Consider the following 19,648-nt stretch of genomic DNA (forward strand, 5'->3'; position numbering starts at 1 on the left):
GTATACTTCATTTTCATTGAAAAAACAAAAAAACAAAACATACAATAGATTACCAGGGATATGTTTTCATAAATGTAAAATGACATCAAGTGCATCTGTAGCACTGTATGTCTAAATTGACACATCATTGTGTTATCATACTCTCAATGCCTTATCACAATCTACAGACCAAAATCCTCTGAGAGCACTGTATAAAACATTATAGTCTATCTTTTTATGAGAGAGAAATGGCTGTACAGATTATTTGTTCATTATGTCTCTTAGGGTCTTGAGGAGCAAGTAATTGCATGGTTTCATAATGCCTCTGGAAAGAAATATTTATGCAGTATTACCCTTGTTTATCCGCAGACTTTGCAGTTTCTGTCATGTGAGATTAAAATTTAAGTTACTAACTGCATGAGACCATATTCACACTGATTTTATTACAGAAAAAAACAGGACTGCTGGTTCAGTACACTTGAAGCTCACAGGAGGCTGTTGAGAATTTTATTTGGACTGTGTTAGTCTTTCTAATTACAATATTGCTTTCTTCCTGTTTTTGCTGCAACACAGTCAAACTTACTGAAAATAGAAACGCTACCTAATATGGTGCTGCATACAAATGTGCATACAGCATACCTACTGAGCTACTGCATTGTTTTTTTCATCCTCGACACACAGGGATATTCACAAGGTAAATTTAGCTAAGGTGGTCTTAGCCAGAACAAACATTTAAAAGCAACAAAGTTGTGTATGTACATTAGACTAAGTAAATGTTTGCCAGAAGCTACAAAAATAACCCTTTTTAGGCATTTTAGCCCTTAAATAAACTGTTTGACAGTGAGGTTTGAAAGATACAACAAAGGCTGCAGAGCAATTTTAAACTAAACATTTGAGTTTATGGTTGGTCTTCTTACTGAAGTTATTCCCAAGGAACTAAATACCTTCTATGGCTTTTTCTTTTTCTGTTCAGATTGCTGATAAGAACATTAGGTGACTTTGTACCCAACTGGCTAGTTATAGTTGCTGTACTAAAGCAACTGTAACTGCTTCATTAAGCCTGACTTCATTGGCAATCATTGGAATGCATCAAGCAAAGAAAATATCTAAGGAGATTGCAGAAACTACAAAAATTTGGTTAAGAACTGTCCAACATATTATTAAAAACTGAAAGAATAGTGGGAAACCATTGTCTTCTATGAAGAAATGTGGTCAGAAAAAAAAAAAATCCAGACTGACTCTGATCACCAATCATTTAAAAGTTTGGTAAAATCACATCAAAGAAAAACACCAGTAGAACTCAGGGCTGTGTTTAAAAGTGAAATTAAAAGCACTTTCACACACTCAATGCAAAGGGAACTCAACGGATTGGGACTGAAAAGCTGTGTATCCATAAGAAAACCACTTATCAGTGACGCTAACTGGAGAAAAAGGCTTCAATTTACTAAGGACCATAATGATTTGACTCTTTGAGAATCTTTGGGATGTGCCAGAGAAGGTTTTGCACAGTTGTTGGACTCTCCCATCATCAATACAAGACACTAGTGAAAATATTAATGCAACAGTGGAAGGAAATAAATCTTGTGACATTCCAGAGGCTTATCAAAAGAATGGCACAGCGAATGTGTGCCGTAATCAAAGCTAAAGGTGGCCCAACAAAATATCAGATTGTGCCATTTTTTTTACTTTGTGTGTTGGCCAGGCAGTGTATTTCTCACAATTCATCTCAGCTTTTTTACTTTTTGCGTGTACCTTCCTCTGTTTCCCTACATTCATTATTCTTCCAGCCATGAGCAACTCCAAAACCTGTCCCTCTCAATAGAGGTGACTTTCAGTAATGAAAACCCTGAAAACACAGAGGTATGCCTATAACACACCTGAGTCTTATTTTCCTTTGTTGCTTTCTTCTCCATCTCTTCATGCTGACATTCTGTGATCAAATATCAGCTGCTGCTCCGGTGTCTTTTAAACTCTCCATCTGCTCTTGATGGAAACACTGTTATCTGTATTTTCAAGCTGTGTCCTGCTGACCGCTACTTTTTTTTTTTTCTTTTTAACTTTAGTCACTCTTTTGCTGAATTATATAGTACAACTTGAAACAGCCACATTGCATAGGGGATCTCTTTGGAATATTACAGACTCTTTGAGTATTAATGAAAACTATTGACTCCATCTTGGCTGTGTCCTCAGTGTGAGCAGCCAAGCTGACATAATATTTGCTGAAACGTCTACGTCAGAGAGACAGACAGTTTGGTAAAGATGACCAGGTAATAAGTCATACCAAACAATACAGTGCAGACACTCTCTAACCTTTTTTTCTCTGAGAAGATAATAAATGTTAAGAATATATAACACAGTAATTGACCTGGAGAGAAATATATTGAATGAGCGAATAATTTTTCATTTTCTGTGGAGCATCACAGCTTTTTTGCATGCACCCTGTAGCTCTTTTCAGAAACACACACAGCAATAGAAAACGTCAATTTACGGTGTGATACTCATCTATTTTCTGCCCCTGCTTTCCCAAAGTCAAACCATTTTAACACATGCTGGTTGCATAAGCAGTCTCTTGCTTTTTTTAATTCCTGTTAAATTAATGTTTTTGTTTTATCTTTTGAAAACACAGCTGCCAAAGAGGCTTAAAAGCTGTGAGGACAAAAACAATGCATCTTCAAAATTAAAATAAAAAAAAAAAAATGAAAGCAGAGGATTGCTATGATAAAAAAAATAAATAAATTAAAAAAAATGGACTGGCCTTAAAGAAACCAGTGAGCTCATCTTTTATTTTTATGTCTCTTGGTTTGTTGACAGAGGCTCCTTTGCATCTGCATTTGTGTTCTATGTTTGTTCTGCCTGTGAAAGTAGTTTATCTGTGGTTAACATGTGCATGAAAGACTTCATTTGTGTGTATACATGCACGCTTGTCTGGCAGGATATGAAACAAGGAATACTGTGTGATTGCACACTGAGGACAGATAATCACACCCAAACAAGGCTGTTGCTGCCTGGAAATCCACAAACGAAGGGGGGAATAAAATGGAAATAAATAAACCTTTGCAAAGCATCACACTTCTAATCTTCATATACACTCACCAGCCACTTTATTTCAACCTTACTAGTACTGGGTTAGACTCCCCTTTTGCCTTCACTCAGGTGCTGCCGTGTGTCATGGTGCCATAAAGCACAATGCTGCTGTAAAATGATGCAGTAGGACAGAAAAACAGATTTCTGTATTGGCATATATCATCATTACAACACACTGTTGCTGCAGGCCTTCTATTTTGCTTAACATCCCAAGAAAATCCACTGAGATCCAAAAATAAATTTTTTTAACTTCTATTTAAAAAAAGGAAAAATAACTTAGTACAACATGCTCCAACTTAATCCAAAGAAAACAAAAGAAATCACAGCAACTGACTAAAAGGTGGTCAAGAAAAAATACGACTCCCTTACCCTTTCTTTATCTACAAAGACATCACAACAGGTGTTTTAAGTGAGTTAGAGTAATGACCGTCCATACCTATCTATAATCACTGTGATCCACACTGATGCAAAACACACACACACACAAAACAACAACCCCCTTGTTCTAAATCATTTCTACCATGTTCTAGTTCATAATGCAGAAACAACATACATCTGTAGCGATTTAGCGTCATTAAACATTAAAGATGTTTAATAAAATGATTAATTTAATAATTTAATAAAATTATGACTTATTAGTCAAAATTTTGATTATACCTCGGGAACACCACCAACTTACCCAGCTCGTTTCACCACAGCTGACAGGTCTCCCGACCCTTCACTCTGATTGGTTCACCTATCAATGACCCCCCCCCCTTCTCTGCTCTCACATCAACAATTTACAAGTTAGTTAGTTAACTCGCAAGGAATGAGCTGTGTCTCACGAGAGCACATTCGTGACTTGCAGCAGCAGATTCAGGAAGTTGTAATCACTAAGATGAAGTTATAAGGGGCGGCATGGCTCAGCAAGGTTGAGTGGTCGTCTCGTAACCCAAAGATTACCGGTTCGATCCTCGGCCAAGTCGGGTTCATGTCGAGGTGTCCTTGGGCAAGACACCAAACCCCTAATTGCTCCTGATGGGTCGTGGTCGAGCGCCTTGCATGGCAGCTTCCGCCATCAGTGTGTGAATGTGTGTGTGAATGGGTGAATGTAATGTATAATGTAAAGCGCTTTGGGTATCATTCCAGGTACAGTAAAGCGCTATATAAATACGGACCATTTACCATTTATAAGGCAAAACTAACACTGCAAAAAATGAATAATTACAAGTGTTCTGATTTACCATCATTAAACATTAAAAATGTTTAGATAAAATTATTAACTTTAATAATTACATAAAATATCCATCAGTTTATTTTCTGCTGCTTATCCGGAGTTGGGTCGCGTGGGCAGCTGCCTAAGCAGGGAAACCCAGACTTCCCTCTCCCTGGCCACACTTACCAGCTCTTCCGGGGGGATCCCAAGGCGTTCCCAGGCCAACCGAGAGATGTAGTACGTCCAGCATATCCTGGGTCTTCCCCAAGTCCTCCTCCCAGTGGGACATGCCTGGAACACCTCACCAGGGAGGCTTCCTGGAGGCATCCTGACCAGATGCCTGAGCCACCTCATCTGGTTCCTCTCGATGTGGAGGAGCAGCGACTCTACTCTGAGCCCCTCCCGGATCACCAAACTTCTCACCCTATCTCTAAGGGAGAGCCCGGCCACACTGTGGAGAAAACTAATTACACCCGCTTGTATTCGTGATCTCATTCTTTCGGTCACTACCCACAGCTCATGACCATAGGTCAGTGTAATTAGTTACTAGGTACTCATTACTTCTGTAAATTGTAATGAAATTACTCGTTACTGCATTTGAAAAGTAACGCCACTACTTACAACTTTACCATTTCTTAATTCACTGCTTAGACACGGACAAACATCATAGTCAAATCATCACTGCCTGTCTGCATAGCGTTTACTGTTTATTGTAATCAAATGGCTTTGAAACCATAAGAACAATATATCTGTCTGTGGGAAGAAATGGGCACACCTGTCTCTTAATCATTTTATCTAACATTTTCAACCTGTAAATTGAGAGCTTACTGGCTCAGCTCCTTCTTTACCATGACAGACCTATGCAGAGTCCGCATCACTGCAGACGCCGCACCGATCTGCCTGTCGATCTCCCATTTCATCCCTCCATGGTCTCGGATTTGGAGGTACTGATTCTCATCCCAACCGCTTCACACTCAGCTATGAATCGCTCCAGTGAGAGCTGAAGATCATGGCCCAATGAAGCCACAGAATCACATGCAAAGTGCTGAGACCCAATGTAAATGTGTGTGTGTGAGTGGGTAAATATGATGTATGATGTAAAGCACTTTGGGTATCATTCCAGGTACAGTAAAGCACTATATAAGTACAGACCATTTACCATTTTAAAAATTATAAACGGAATCGGAGACAAAGGGCAGGCTTGGCGGAGTCCAACCCTCACTGGAAGCGAGATTTAGGCCCAATCCCATTTCTCTTTGTTACCCCTTCCCCTACCCCTTACCACTTAACCCTTAAAAACGGAGCTAGAAGGGGTAGGGCTGAAAGTATAACCCCTACCAATTGGGACACCCATATATATATATATATATGGGTGTCCCAATTGGTATATATATTTATATATATATTTACATATATATATATATATATATATATATATGAATTAGGTCTGTCAAAAATAATGTGTTAACTGCGTTAATTAATTAATTAACACATGCGTGGCATGACAAGCCCCGTACATCCGTCATTTCACACTCACTTACTTTATATACCATATACTCTTGAGGTGGGTGTGTTTTATATCCAGCTGTGTGTGTGTGGTCAGCAGGTTTGCATGCAGTGGAGCTAGTAACGTCTCCTGGGGTCTTTTTACCGCAGGGCAACGCAGCAGGCCCTAATGTCAGCAGTGGTGAACAGATGGCTGAGTGTGTTAAGCATGCCTACACTGTGCCAGGGGTCAGAGGAGGCTGTTTATCCAGTCAAGAGACAGAATTCCTCTGAATGAAAATCCTAACCTGTTGCTATCTAACACACACAGCACTTCTTTCTACTGTTGTATAATGGCTATGCCAGCATCTTCTCAAGTATAATATTAAAATTCTACTAGAGGAGACTTACTTACCTAAATTGATTTGGGAACCTTTCATTATTTTTTTATGATGCATTATAATTTTGGTCTTTAGGTCTCTTTCTTTATTTTTTACTTGTGTCTGCTCTTTAGTTCTTATGGTGTTGTGTATCCCAATATGTGTATTTCTATTAGAGCTCTTAATACTGTTTACATGCAGATATGCAAATATATTAAATAAAAACTAATTGGCCCACTATAAAACTATTATATTCAATTATTGAACACTTTATAAGATTTTTTTAAATTTTTTTTGAGTATGTGCAACAATTTCTTTCTCAAAGAAGAGTGGAAAAACTTAGAACCAAGTTTAATAGTAAAAAATCTTTGGTTATTTAATATTACCGATTCATAATTGTCTTGGATTCAAGTTGTGTTTTTAGTAGCTGCGTACTTTTGACTTTCACTGTTTTGTAGCTGTAGGTACAAAGATGTCTTTTTAAGGGCAAGAGAAGATATTAATATTGGCTAAAACACTCTTTTGCCACATTTACTGTGTTAAACACATTTCCTAGATTCCTTTGCGACGCATCCAGCTCAGATTTCACACACATCCACTGACACAGAGCAGCTGAAGCAATGCAGCCTGCCTGAATAGTTGTTGGAGGGAAACCTCATGAAAACAGATGTCTCCAAAGATTTAAATAACAATATGTTTGACTGATAACAAGGTCTTTAATCTATTTTAAAGTCTCCAGAGAGAGAATTAAGCTAGTTTATTTATTTATTTAGACCCACAGAGAAATGAGTTACCTTGTGACCTGAGTCATCTACAATGTGATGACCGAGAGCATGTTAGAAAATCTGGGAGCTGTAAATACAAGAATAAAAATGTTAGAGTTTATAAAAGGAATCTATAACCACTAATGTAAATTTTTTTTTTTTTAATTTGATTAAAACAAGCAGCTGTACTCAAATGAGGTGAAATTCAGGTTTTCCCTGCTAATATAAGACAGAGAGAGGCAGAGCACCAATATGTCCTTATGTAAGAGCTCCTGAATAGTAAGAAAAATAATATTAAGAGTTCTCTCGACAAAGTATCACAGATTGTATTAAGGTGATAGAAAATTCAGATTTGGAAATTCCGGGTGGGGCGGGGTTCAGATGTTTTTCATTAGAGCAAAAGGCTTTGGTTAGTTCGCTTTAATCTACAGAAGACTGAAGGCTAGCAAGCATTTTACAAGATCTCCACAAGTAGAAAGACCTGCAATCTTTAAGTAGAAGAGTCCATCAACTTGTCAGTTACCTCAGCCCCATTAAGCAGAAAACACCATCTAATAGATCTGTATGTTATTCTTTATTTATCAAAAGGAAACATATTTTTTTTTTAAATGTTATTCTTTGCCAAACTCAATTGTGTCAACTCCTATGCACACATAAAATATGCACTGGCCATTTGATAGCAATATATTTAGTATTGTAAAGGACAACTGTAGCTTGTCCTGCTTAATTTGGGGGCAGAAAACATTGTCAAGAAGACAATGGTGCTTTTTCCTGTACACATCCTCTCGGCACCACAGATAATTCACCATGATATTACAGCTCTGTAATGAGTTGTTTCACACTTCAGCGGCCAGGAAACTTGGAGGGCATTTTGTCATGTTGCCATCTATGTGAAGATATTAATTTTAGTCTTCCTTCTGACAAATGCAGTCTTTTGCCTGTTGCTCTCATCCTGCTGTGCTTGTCTTTCTCTCCATCTGCTCAGTTGAAGGTGATAGATGTGTAAGTGTGGTGGAAGTGCTTAGACCTCATGAGAAGATTCACTAAGCAACAAACAGCAAACCCAAACACTGCATGTGAGGGAAAAAAGATGCAATGTTTTCATGAGATAGTGACATTTTAAATCATAGTCTTTGACAGAAAGATACACGAGGAGGACCAATATTTCATCCTTCCTCATTAAGGTCTAGTAGACTTTTCCGTAAAGCCTTTTCATCTTCATAACTCACTCTCTGGGATCAATTTTCGCTTCTTCACTCTCATAGATGAGTCATGAAATATCTAAGACTCCTGTGCAACCACAGAAACACCAACATGCTCGCCTGACTGGGCTTTAAGCCACTGGAAATGGTCATGGTGCCACTGAACTAGGGCAGTCAGCTTTCTTTCAGGGTGCTTTTGAGGCCAGGTCATTTTGTTAGGAGAAAATTATTGGAGAGAGATCTGCAAAATACCACTAAGAATTAGCAAAGGAATACAATGAATGAAAACAGAGACCCAGATGGATTGTTAGACTCTTCCTTCAGCCGCACAATCTGCTGCAGAGGGGAAAACAAACAAAAAATGCAGGTTTGACTCTAACCACAGGAAGGCAGTTTATACCGATGACTTTGCCAACAGAAATATAATTTTGTCAGTTTGCTCCAGTATCAGAGAAATGTCTCACTTGACATTGAATTCAGGAGCAGCTCAGCATGTGTGCTACTTTCACAAATGATAAGATGACTGAAGCTCTGCTTTTTCTTGTGTCTTCCTACAATCTGCTGAATGCAGCTGTTTCCATCAGATTGCCAGCCGCTTTATTTTCTGGTACAGTGCTGTGATAGAGATGTAGAGCTTTTGGTCTTGGCTGTGATTGCTTGAGGTTGTTGTTGAATATCCTGTTCTTATTTAATATGATTGATGTTGAAACTGCATTGTCAGTATTTCGGGTTTAACTCAGTAAATGACTGATGCAGTGAAAGGAAATATTTCAACTAGCAATAAGTTATTTAACCCTAAATGATGCAGTGCCTAACTTCTGAATGTGTCGGTAAAAAGGTCAACAAACCAATAGACTGTTTCCCTCAAAATATATTTAAAACTTAGAAAGTTAGTAGTGAACCATCATCTTCAAGGAAAAATGCTCAGATGAAGATTATGAATTATCCTGGAAGGACTTCACTTAAAAATTCAGAAAAATCTAATTAAACCAAAAGTCTACATAAGCAATAAACCTTATGGTAAGGTTTAATTCTGAAATTAAGACCATTTTAAGACCCACAATGTGACTGGACCTCAAGGTAATGGAATCAAATAGCTGTGCAGCCTTGCCACAAGCAATAAATAAATAAATAAAAATACTTAGGCAAGGCAAGGTTTAGTTAAAAGAGAACAGAAAAATTTGACCCTGAGGGATTCATAATGAACCAGAAGATCCAGGATGTATTTTGGTCCTGAAAAACTCAGTGCTTTTTAAACTAATAAGATTTTGATGATAATTATTTGACAGACAGGAAGCCAGTGTAAAGATTTGAGGACTGGAGTTTCACTGTCTTGGTCTTGGTGAGGACTCGAGCAGCAGCGTTCTGGACAAGCTGTCTGCTGATCATTGCTTATGAGTGAGACTAATCATAAGGAAAAAAATGGCTTAAATTTAGTAGAGAGAATAAATATTATAGTCTGAGGCAATGGAAAATGGTAACAGGGTCTGATAAGTTCAGATTTACCTTGTTCCACAAGAATGGGAGGATCAAGGTGTGAGGAATACTGGACAAAGTGCTGCATCCGTCATAGTTTCTGCATACTGTACTGTAATGTGCAGCCTCTACTGCACAGGCTTTTGAGGCAGTGCTATAATCTGAGGTATAAATAAATGAAAAAATTAACATTTCTTTAAGAAATTGCTGCATTTCAAAAAGCACAGAAACAATCTAAAATATATTAGGACAGTTTTTCAAATTGTTTCACAGTTTTAAAATGTTGACAGGAGGAGTTCCCAGCTTTGGAAGTTTTAAAAGGAGGTGAAAATGCCACAGAACAGAACAAATTTACCTTTATAGTCCCTTTTTGTTTTCATGTGTTTTCCTTATCATCAGTAGTCAGTGACATTGAGTCACCTCTTCCTCAGACACATGGACGCATCATCAGATGTGAGGTGAAGATTATATGTTGGTGTTAATGGGTGTTTTGACTTCTGAGCACATGTAAAATAAATATGTGTGTAAAAGCAATTTTTCTCAGGCATATCTGCAAATCCATTATATACTTTTTTGGTACTGTGATTCTGTACATTGTATTGAGCATCTTTTGGCTTCTTAAAGTCTGAATGGTTTTAGGTAATAAAACTGCATTACTATTCAAAAGGCTGTACATGGATGATCATGTTATCAAAATCATTATTTAAGTGAGATAAAATGTTGAAAAAAAAGCCTAAATTACAGTAATGTTAATGATATTTTATGCATCATTTAAGCATAAGTACTTAAAAGCATAGATTAAATTCTATATAACTGCAGTGTTTTCTTTAATCTCTCAGAAAAATAAATAATGGCAGTCAATCATGAGAATTCTGTGAGCTTGTAATGAAACCTTTCAGTTCTCTGCTTTGAGGTGCTGCTCCAAAATAATTATATTTCTCTGGTTGTTTTTCATGTTATGCACATTTCAGGCGCTTGTGCTTTTGTAACTGTGGTCAAACTTAGATTTCTTAAATGGTCTCACCGCAGAGATGTTCACAAGTCCTTTTTTTGTAAGTCCAAGTCAAGTCACAAGTCACTTTTCATTGTAATGAGTAATCTGTCAGGCTGTGCTTGTTGTCTGGTCTGCTTAAAGGATTGCATTATAATAGACTAAGAACTTTAAATTTGTACTGATTTTTAGCTTAAACTGACACATGCTCTGTCCCTCTGGACAATGTCTTTGCTTCACTGAATTCAGAATACCTGTAGATGAACATGGAAATTTTATTCAGATAAGTAAATATGCTCTAAAATAACTTATCCAAGAGTTTTAATGTGTACAGAAATCCATCTGGACCTACAAAGAAACTTTCAAAAATAATACTGAAGTTCATAGCATTTTTTTTTTCCTGAATGTAGAGAGGAGGGCCAATATGTTTGACATTTCTTTGCTGCAACACACCTGATTCAAATGAACATGTTCTCAAGTTCTGCACAAGCCTCTGAATGACCCATTAATAATTTGACTCAGGTGTATTGCAGCAAGTCAAAATGTAAAATTTGCAGGACAGTGGCTTAAGAGGTGCACAGTTAATGATGCTTGCACTAGTGCATCAGAAAAATCTTAATGATTTTTTAAAGCCTGTTTTTAAAAACACAGATGCTAACATTAAGCTTTCGTATTAGATTGACGAATCTCTCCAGGTGTGTTTTACGGTGGATGTTGTAGATCCATTGTCTTGGATTTGCAGTTTGCTGCTCTTATATTGGTCCCTTTTTATTAAGTTTGTGATATCCAGAAGTTACAATAGTGCTGAAGTAACAGATGTGTTTACCAGATGCTGACATTGTTTTGAATGATTGTGTATGCGGATGAATCTGTGTTTGTTAATGATTTTTTTAAAGCCTTGAAGTAACGTCAGCTTAAAAAATGTTCTTGAATCAGGAAAGTCGGGAATAAACAATTTGGGACTTGAATTTGAGATATTTTGAGTCTAGATTGACATGACAGCAAACTTTGTACCAATGACACTGCCTGTCAGTCAAACAGCACAAACTAGCAAACTGTCTCCGGATGATTTCATCCCAGAATATGTAATGTATAATACGAACAGCCACCTGTGTTGGTCCCGTGTAAGATTGTTTTCACTCTGCTGCAGTGTTTGCTCACAAAAATACTTCATGGTTTTTGGCAAAACTTCCCCTCCCTGTAGTATTACAGAAAAAAAAGAGAATTTCCCTTCATTGATTTTCTGTTATCTTGTAACCAAAAATAGTGCAGTGTGCCAAGTCCCTTGTGTGAGCTGTTCTGTTCTAGACAAGCCAGCAACTGGGGGCAGGCTGTGTGGTGGGAATGCCGACAGCGAACGAGTCTGTGAGAGCCTCCCATGACAGTCGGTCCCAGACCAGGAGACCAAATAAACAACGAGCCAGCAAGCTCAGAGCCATGTCTTAAGCCTGAAGAGAGAAAAAAAGAAAGGGAGACAGGAAAGAGTTCAGGAATAAGACGACACAGCATGCAAAGGCCTCCTGAGAGGCTAATGAGTTTGGCCATGTTCCTGTGAAATGCTGCACCACACAGAGCGGGAAACACTCTTTAGATGTCATGAAAAAAATCTTTTGTCTGTCTATAAATATTCTTCAGAGAAGCCAAAATCTAATTACATGTGAAGTCTATAGATGCTGCAGCACAGAAACAGCCATGCTCCTGCTGTTTACTGCCTGCACTGACTGAATCTCATGGTTATTTCATTTTAGCCGGAGGGTACATAAAGCCATCGCACAGTTTGGAGCTGGTATGAAGAGAGATGAAGAGGCATTAGTAATATTGACCATATTCACTGATCGATATCCATTTATGTTTCCCTTGTTGGCGTGTCTGGGTGAAGTAGCTCCTGCAGTGACCCCGTTTTTCAGCATCTTTCGTTTTCTTCTCGCCACCTCCTTCTTCTATACTTTACTCATCTAATGCAGAGGGTCTGTACCAGCTGAGAGGTCCACGCTGTCCCCCTCAGAGCAGCATTGAAGGTCTGGAGGATGCAGAGGTAGGAGCCTGGTTAATGTCCTCCTATAAAGCTCTATTGTTGTCTCAAAATGCTCCTTCTTTTTCTGCTTTTCCCATGTAGTCTGCTTTTAAATATCTCATTTTAAACATTTTCCCTTTTGTAGCGGAAATGTAAAACCCATGTGCTGTTGCTTGTTGTGCACGGGGGAAACATCTTGGACACAGCAGGCGGAGACCCCAGTACAAAGGCCGGGGACGTGGCCACATTGGCCTCAGTGCTAGAGAAGGTTACACGGGCGCATTTTCAGGCTGCGGCACAGCACGTGATGATCAAGCTGGTGGCATGTCCGGCCGTGTGTGCTGAAGCCTTTTCCCTGGTGTCTAAGTAAGTGCCCTTGCCAAAACGTAGAGTTTATGCTTGACATTTCAGGTGTGTCATAACTGGATAAAATCCAGAGGTGTTTTAATTAAAATTTCTTTATATCTGGATGAAAAATAAAAAAGAATACCAGTAAAGCAGCTTCCTGAATTATCTGAAATCTGTCAAAATTACCTAAATCATGTACTACTGCCTCCAAAAGAGTTCCCCCTCTTTTGCTACACCTGTGTATTACAGCTGTCAGTGAAATATTATTTGAGAACACAAGCTATCAGATTAGTTGTTTTACAACTACAATGAGAGAACAACCTAGACAATGTAGCTGGAGCCAGCTATGATAAACAGCTTAACCTCAGTTAAAATGTGACAGACCAAAGGGAAGACAGTGTGAAGAGTTGGCTCCTAGTGTTAGAGCAAAGTTCCCACCTCTCACACATTTGGCAGGAGATAGCAGTCTGTTTTGTGCTACCAAAGCAAAACTCGTGCTAATGCTAGCCACCTTTAGACATGCACCTTTTCCACTGATCTTTACAACAACTTAAGTATTGTGTCTTAATGAGATCTGCATGGTATTATATTAAGCATACACACACACAGTATTATTGGGTTGTATTTTGGAGTAAGATCAATTCATTAGAAACAAACAGATTCCAAGTACTAAAAAAAAGCATTTTCTGGAGTTGACAGCTATACTCATTACTGTGTATGCTAATGAGAATCTGTTTTCACATCCCATGTTTAACAGGCTAAAATCTGATGTAAAGTTATTTTTACACAATATTTTACACAACCAGAGCACAACTCGAAGGTTTTTTCTGAATTTCTATGACAATGTGACATGTTATTTAAGGAAAAATATAAGTCTGAGAACTGTCTGTGGAATAAATTGATGGTTATTGAGGTGACATGACACAACAAGTGCATGTCTAAGCATTAGATTTCTTCACTGGTCTATTGTACTTTTTTGTGGCATGTGAATTTCACTCTGTGAAAAAAATATATTACAACTGCACTTTATTAAACAAGCATATATGATCCAAACAGAAAAATAAAACAAGAAGAATCATGTCACTGTCACCTAAGATGTAAGTGCCCATGAAAGTTAGGACTAGAACAGGGTCAATGGCTTTTTGAGAAGTATTTATTTGAGTCTTTTCTAACACTTGCCCTGTCAGGTAATTAGATGATCATTTATGGCCAATGACCATCCATGTACGTGTGTTTGAAAAGCTCTGCTCTTTGAAGGAGTTCTCCCAGAGTCCAAGCATCAACTTGCACTCAGTGATGGGACCAAATCCCACTTGACAACCATGCCAATCTGAGCTAAAGCCATGAAACAAAATATTAGCAGTTAAGGAGGTGGTGTTAGTGAGTGGAGCAAAATTATACAGGCTTTGTTGTATGAATATGATTGGAGTCAGTCAGCTAAGTCAGTGATTGTATTTCACAAAGATGAGCTGTTTCTTGTAGTCAGATTGTATTCTACCAACCATACTTCTCAGTTATATTTCCACTAGACTCCATTTAGTTGGTCTTCTTAAGATGTATTACACAGTTGTGTGCAATGTGATTTTTCTCCCCCCCTTGGATATATATTTTTTTCTTAAATAGTCTCGAATGATATAAGCTGTTAATCTTTAAAGAGGCACTAGAAGTTTTACTTGCATGACAGATCATGCCTGTAAGCCTCAGCGGCTTTGCTAGGATGATAAAAGTAGTGAAGGTTAATTGAGAAAATACATGAACCAAAAGCCCCCAAACAATGCAATGTTAATAAATGAGCTGGAATGATTTCTCAGCCCTGGAAAGCATGTGGAATATTAAACTCTAACCTTTTTTGAATACTGTTGTTTTTAATGGTCAGAGGGCTTCTCCTTTGGGTACAACATGAATGGCTAAATTACATTATAGTTTTTATCTGATCTTGAGGCCACGTGTGCAGTGATCAGTTTGTCTAATTAATTTGGTCATTACAACTCACAGATAGGGTTTTATGTAATTATCTCTGTACAGAAATTCTCTTTGTGGCTGGAGGATATTTTGTGACAGGAGGTAAAAAGATGTCATCGGTTTTCTCTCTCTTTCTTACTCCCTCTCTCCTTTTATTTTTTTAGTCTTGGTCTTGTTTATATGTAACAAATTATTTAATTTAACATTTAGTGTCACATGTCCCAGTGGTCACCGGTTTTATCTCTGACAGCATTAATTAGTTTTTACTGCACTCCAATTATATGCTAAGGATGTTTTTATCTGAAATGCCACTAACTGCAGCTGACAGAATGTATTTGGAAGTCCAGTCGAGGCATTTGGTGTGTGGTTGATGTTAGCGGGGATGAAGTGGCTGGCAGCAAGACAAGTGTAAAGAGATTTGAATTGTGTTGCTGCTCAGCAGCTTGATGTGAGCTTGGCTTCTAGCACATCCAGAGATGAAATATTTAGAACAACAAACTCCCACTGAACTCAGGCAGGAGTGAGTTGCTGCCACATCTTCATTTTCTCTTCATGTATGCATGTGCACACAAACCATTTTAATTAAAGCATTCATGACATTTTCCTGAAAAGACTCCTTTTCATATAAGCAAAACTGTGACACAGAAGATGGTCTTTTAGGAAAATTTAAATAGATTATAAATGCATTGTTGCATCGATTGTTTAAAGGAACACTTTAAATGTACTATCAGGTTTATGTCTGTTTAATTAATTTATTTCACTATTTTGTTTCCAGCTGATATGCTTTGTTGTGCTACATTTTGTTATGCTTGCATAATGAAAATTAAGATATTAAATCTTGAATATTAGGATTTATTTGAGAGCAGACATTTCCTTTTGAAATTTTGGCCTACGTTGTTATATCCTTAAACTGCTGCTTTAGTGTTATTGTAATTAGTGTTTTCATTTAGTCTCAAATAAAGTGTTGACTTAATTAAAATTGCCTTTATAAATGTAAGTGAACAATTAAGACAGCAATTTAGTACTTTTAATCATTTCCATGTTCTCCAAAACTCAGTAGACTACCTGCAGTGGCTCAGGCGGTAGAGCAGGTCGTCCAATGATCGGAAGGTCGGCGGTTCGATTCCCGCTCCCGCAGTCATCTGTCGTTGTGTCCTTGGGCAAGACACTTAACCCTCCCTGCCTCCAGTGTTGGCATCGCTGGTGTATGAATGTGTGGATGAATGTTCGGTGATGGTCGGAGAGGCCGTAGGCGCAGACTGGCAGCCACGTTTCCGTCAGCTTGCCCCAGGGCAGCTGTGGCTACACACGTAGCTTACCATCACCAGGTATGAGTGAGGAGTGGATGAATAATGGATACACACAATGTAAAGCGCTTTGGGTGCCTTGAAAAGCTCTATATAAATCTAATCCATTATTATTATTATTATTATTATGAATTGTGATATGTAATATTGTGCAAAATTGGAAGGCATTTGAAGCCTTAGCCATCACATGGTATGCATGATTTAAACAACAGAGAAAAAGCAATAACAAAATTTCTGCTGTCACAAGAGGATCACAGTCTTGTGACAGTTGCTATGACCTCCAAATATGGAGACAAACTCAACTCAGCATCATTGTGTGTGTGTGTGTGTGTAATACATGGTTTGTAAACAGTGTAAACTATTTTGTGTGTAACTTTGGGTTCTCGCAAAACGTATGCTCAAATGCACAAACAAATACCTATAATTAAACACACAAAATTAATAAATGCAGAACAGGAGAAAGTAATGCGAAAGAAAGTGAACGAAAAAGAAAAAGTATGAAGAAAAAAAATAAGACAAGGATACACCAGATATAAAGTAACAGAATCAGCTGTTCATCTTAGCAGGCAATAAATAAATAAATAAATCAATAAATAAATAATGAAATAACAGACAACCAGCTGCTACACCTGTAAGGTAAATACAACCTATTTTTCTAGAAACCAAGTAGTTGTTGGTGATTAAACCCATAGGACGATACCATGTAGGTTATTGAATGTGGGGGTAAAATATCAGGTATGAATAGTGATCAGTGATTGTGCAAATGTGACCAGGCCAGCACAAAGACCAGAGTCAGCCCAGGGGACCACTGGTCCCGGGAGACCAGTCGCCATCCCAGAGCACGTATCCTAGCCAGCCCCCACAGGTACAACCACACAACCGCCCAGAGGGCAGCAGAGGAAGGCCCCAGCCAGTGCACCTCGTGGCCAAGGAACACAGGCCCCAGAAGTCCAGGGACGGCTACAACTAACCCCCCCCCCCCCCCCCCCCCCCCCCCCCCCCACAAGACATATTGTGTGTTAAATTTTAAGGTTTGTGCATTTTCTTAATAAGTGCATATGCACGTTTATTTTGTTTGCATAATTTCTATTGCACACAAACACACACACAATTGTATGTGCATTTGAACATACATTTGCAAGTACTCCAAGTTACGCACAAAATCGTTCAGAGTTTACAAACCATGTATTACACACACACAGAGTAAATTTTTCTCCATATCCAAACTTGCCTCTTGCCTCCTGATCTCAATATCATAATGTTTGTCCAGGCTTACATACAGAAATGAATTTAACAGTGTTTTTCAGAACTTGTGAACTATACTGGAAAAAAAAGGCTTTACCTGCAAAAAGCTTAATAACTTAATGCAGTTTTAGTAAAGAGAATAGGTGATGTCCTAAATACAAAGTATTTCAATAAAGTTGCATTGCTAGATGTGACTGCGATTTTTTTTCTGTATTTGTTAAAGGAAATTTTTACTCCCCGAATATATTCCTTGAATAAAACATGTCCTTTTGTTTTCTTTCAATTTCTGAATTCTTTTTTTTTTATTACATTTCTACTTTTGCCTAACACGGAGAACAATTCTGATTATGGTGGAAATTGATAAGATTTTATTTATATCAATTATATCAATTCTCTGCTCTCTGCTCATGCATGGCCTGATGCCAACACAGAAAGAATGTCGGAAAATACTCCCCACGTCCACCATAACTGTTTCAACAGTTCACTCTGAGAATGAATTTTATTAATAATGTGCCTGACAATAGCCTACTAAAGTCTCCATGAACCACATATACACCTGTGGCTACATGTAAGCTAATTACTAAATCAACAACCTGATAAAAGCCTCCAGACAGAGATACAGCAGGAATATTTTCACCAGAAGGAGAAAAACTTACAGTTTGTAAGCAATGAACTCTCTGACATTCACAGGAAGCAGGAAGTTATTCCATCCATCTATCCATTATTTATATCGCTTTGTCCATTAAGGGTTGTGGGGAAGCTGGAGCCTAACCCAGCGTTTAGCAGGTGAGAGGGAGGGTATACACTGGACAGGTCACCAGTCCATTGCAGAGGAAGTTATTGCATTAATTTAATGACTGGATAGAATGAAAGGAATCTGTGCATCAGACAGGCTTCCAGCAAGTACTTTACTCTCACGTGAGAAGCATAGAGCAGAGTAGTGATTAAGCTGCGTACTACTCCGCGCAAGGATAAACTTCTGTGATCTCTTACTATTATTGTACCTTCCAATACACACATGAGAGCTTTTGTCATTGCCATGTTTCTTAATAAAAAGTAGATGTAGATGTTTTCAGGCTCTGGATTGCCTTGTTATCTGTAAGCCAACTTATACAGTACATCAACAGTAAATTCTGTTTATCTTTAAAGGGCTTTTCCTAATTTATATACTGGACTGATGACTATAAAATCTCTATATTTTCCCCCACATGGCTCTTGCATACCCACACATCAACACACAACAGTGATTCAGCTACTCTTTTGTCAGTTAACACTGTGTGCTCTAATGACAGTGTTGGACTTGTGGGTGTGTGGCAACTCGTTTATGTGAGCCAACATAAACATCTGCGAAATAGCCAGCCAGTCAAAGGGTGAGGATAATTTGCTCTCATTGTGGGTAACAGCTTTGCTGAAAAATTACACCTCCGACTGGAGGTGGCAAAACATCTTAGCACCTAAAAGACAAAATGGACTCATTGCTTGATATTTCCCTATGTGCTGTAGGAGGCTTCCTTAGAGAATGAACACGATTTTCTGCTTGTGTTGCCCTTGATGCTGTGTGTGTGGAGAAGGCATAAGGGGTGCCGAGGGTTCATTATTACAGTAGCTCTGTCTGCTAATGATCTTACCTTGCAGACCTGGCAATGAGCTGGGTGTCAAAAAAACACATCTAGAATATATAAACAGTTCCACAAATGCATCCCACACAGAAACAGTTTCAGGAAAAGCACTGAATGTGTATTACGCCAGCATAACACGTCCATTTAACAGCAACAGGGAGAATGAGACCTAAATTGATTTCTTCTGCAGCCAACAAACCACCACTGACACAGTTTGAAAACAAGGAAACATTTAATTTATCAAGAGTTTCCTCCAAAGCAGCAGGAGAGAAGGTATAATGGATGACTTTTTCATCTGATACGGTGTCATTTTACACAATCTACTTTCTATCCAGAAATCCATTTTTCTGTCTCCACAGTGACTAACCTTAGTTTAGTGTGGCAGGGGGCTCATTATTGTGGACAGTGGTGGCTTGGGGTATGCCACTAGTTATTGCAGACCAGGGCTACTCACTTCATTTCTATGAGGACTGCTGTCCCAGGTTTTAATGCATCCCTGCTCCAACACACCTGACTCAAGTTAATGAGTCATTGTGCAGAACTTATATTAACCCCCTAAGACCCAAGCTTAGGTTGTGTCTCTGGAGTGCAGATATG

At 38.3% G+C, this 19,648-nt stretch overlaps 1 protein-coding gene across 3 annotated transcripts in view; it reads left to right on the forward strand.

Annotated features, from left to right (window-relative positions):
• Positions 1-19,648, forward strand: part of pitpnm3 (PITPNM family member 3) — a 111,543-nt gene that overhangs the window by 53,816 nt on the left and 38,079 nt on the right. For all 3 annotated transcript variants that reach the window (XM_041995176.1, XM_041995177.1, XM_041995178.1), the window contains 2 exons: positions 12,521-12,591; positions 12,716-12,936. In XM_041995176.1, coding sequence (XP_041851110.1) covers positions 12,521-12,591; positions 12,716-12,936 — 292 coding nt within the window. The remainder of the gene's footprint in view (positions 1-12,520; positions 12,592-12,715; positions 12,937-19,648) is intronic.

This window comes from Melanotaenia boesemani, chromosome 9, assembly GCF_017639745.1.
Source record: "Melanotaenia boesemani isolate fMelBoe1 chromosome 9, fMelBoe1.pri, whole genome shotgun sequence".
Taxonomy (NCBI): domain Eukaryota; kingdom Metazoa; phylum Chordata; class Actinopteri; order Atheriniformes; family Melanotaeniidae; genus Melanotaenia; species Melanotaenia boesemani.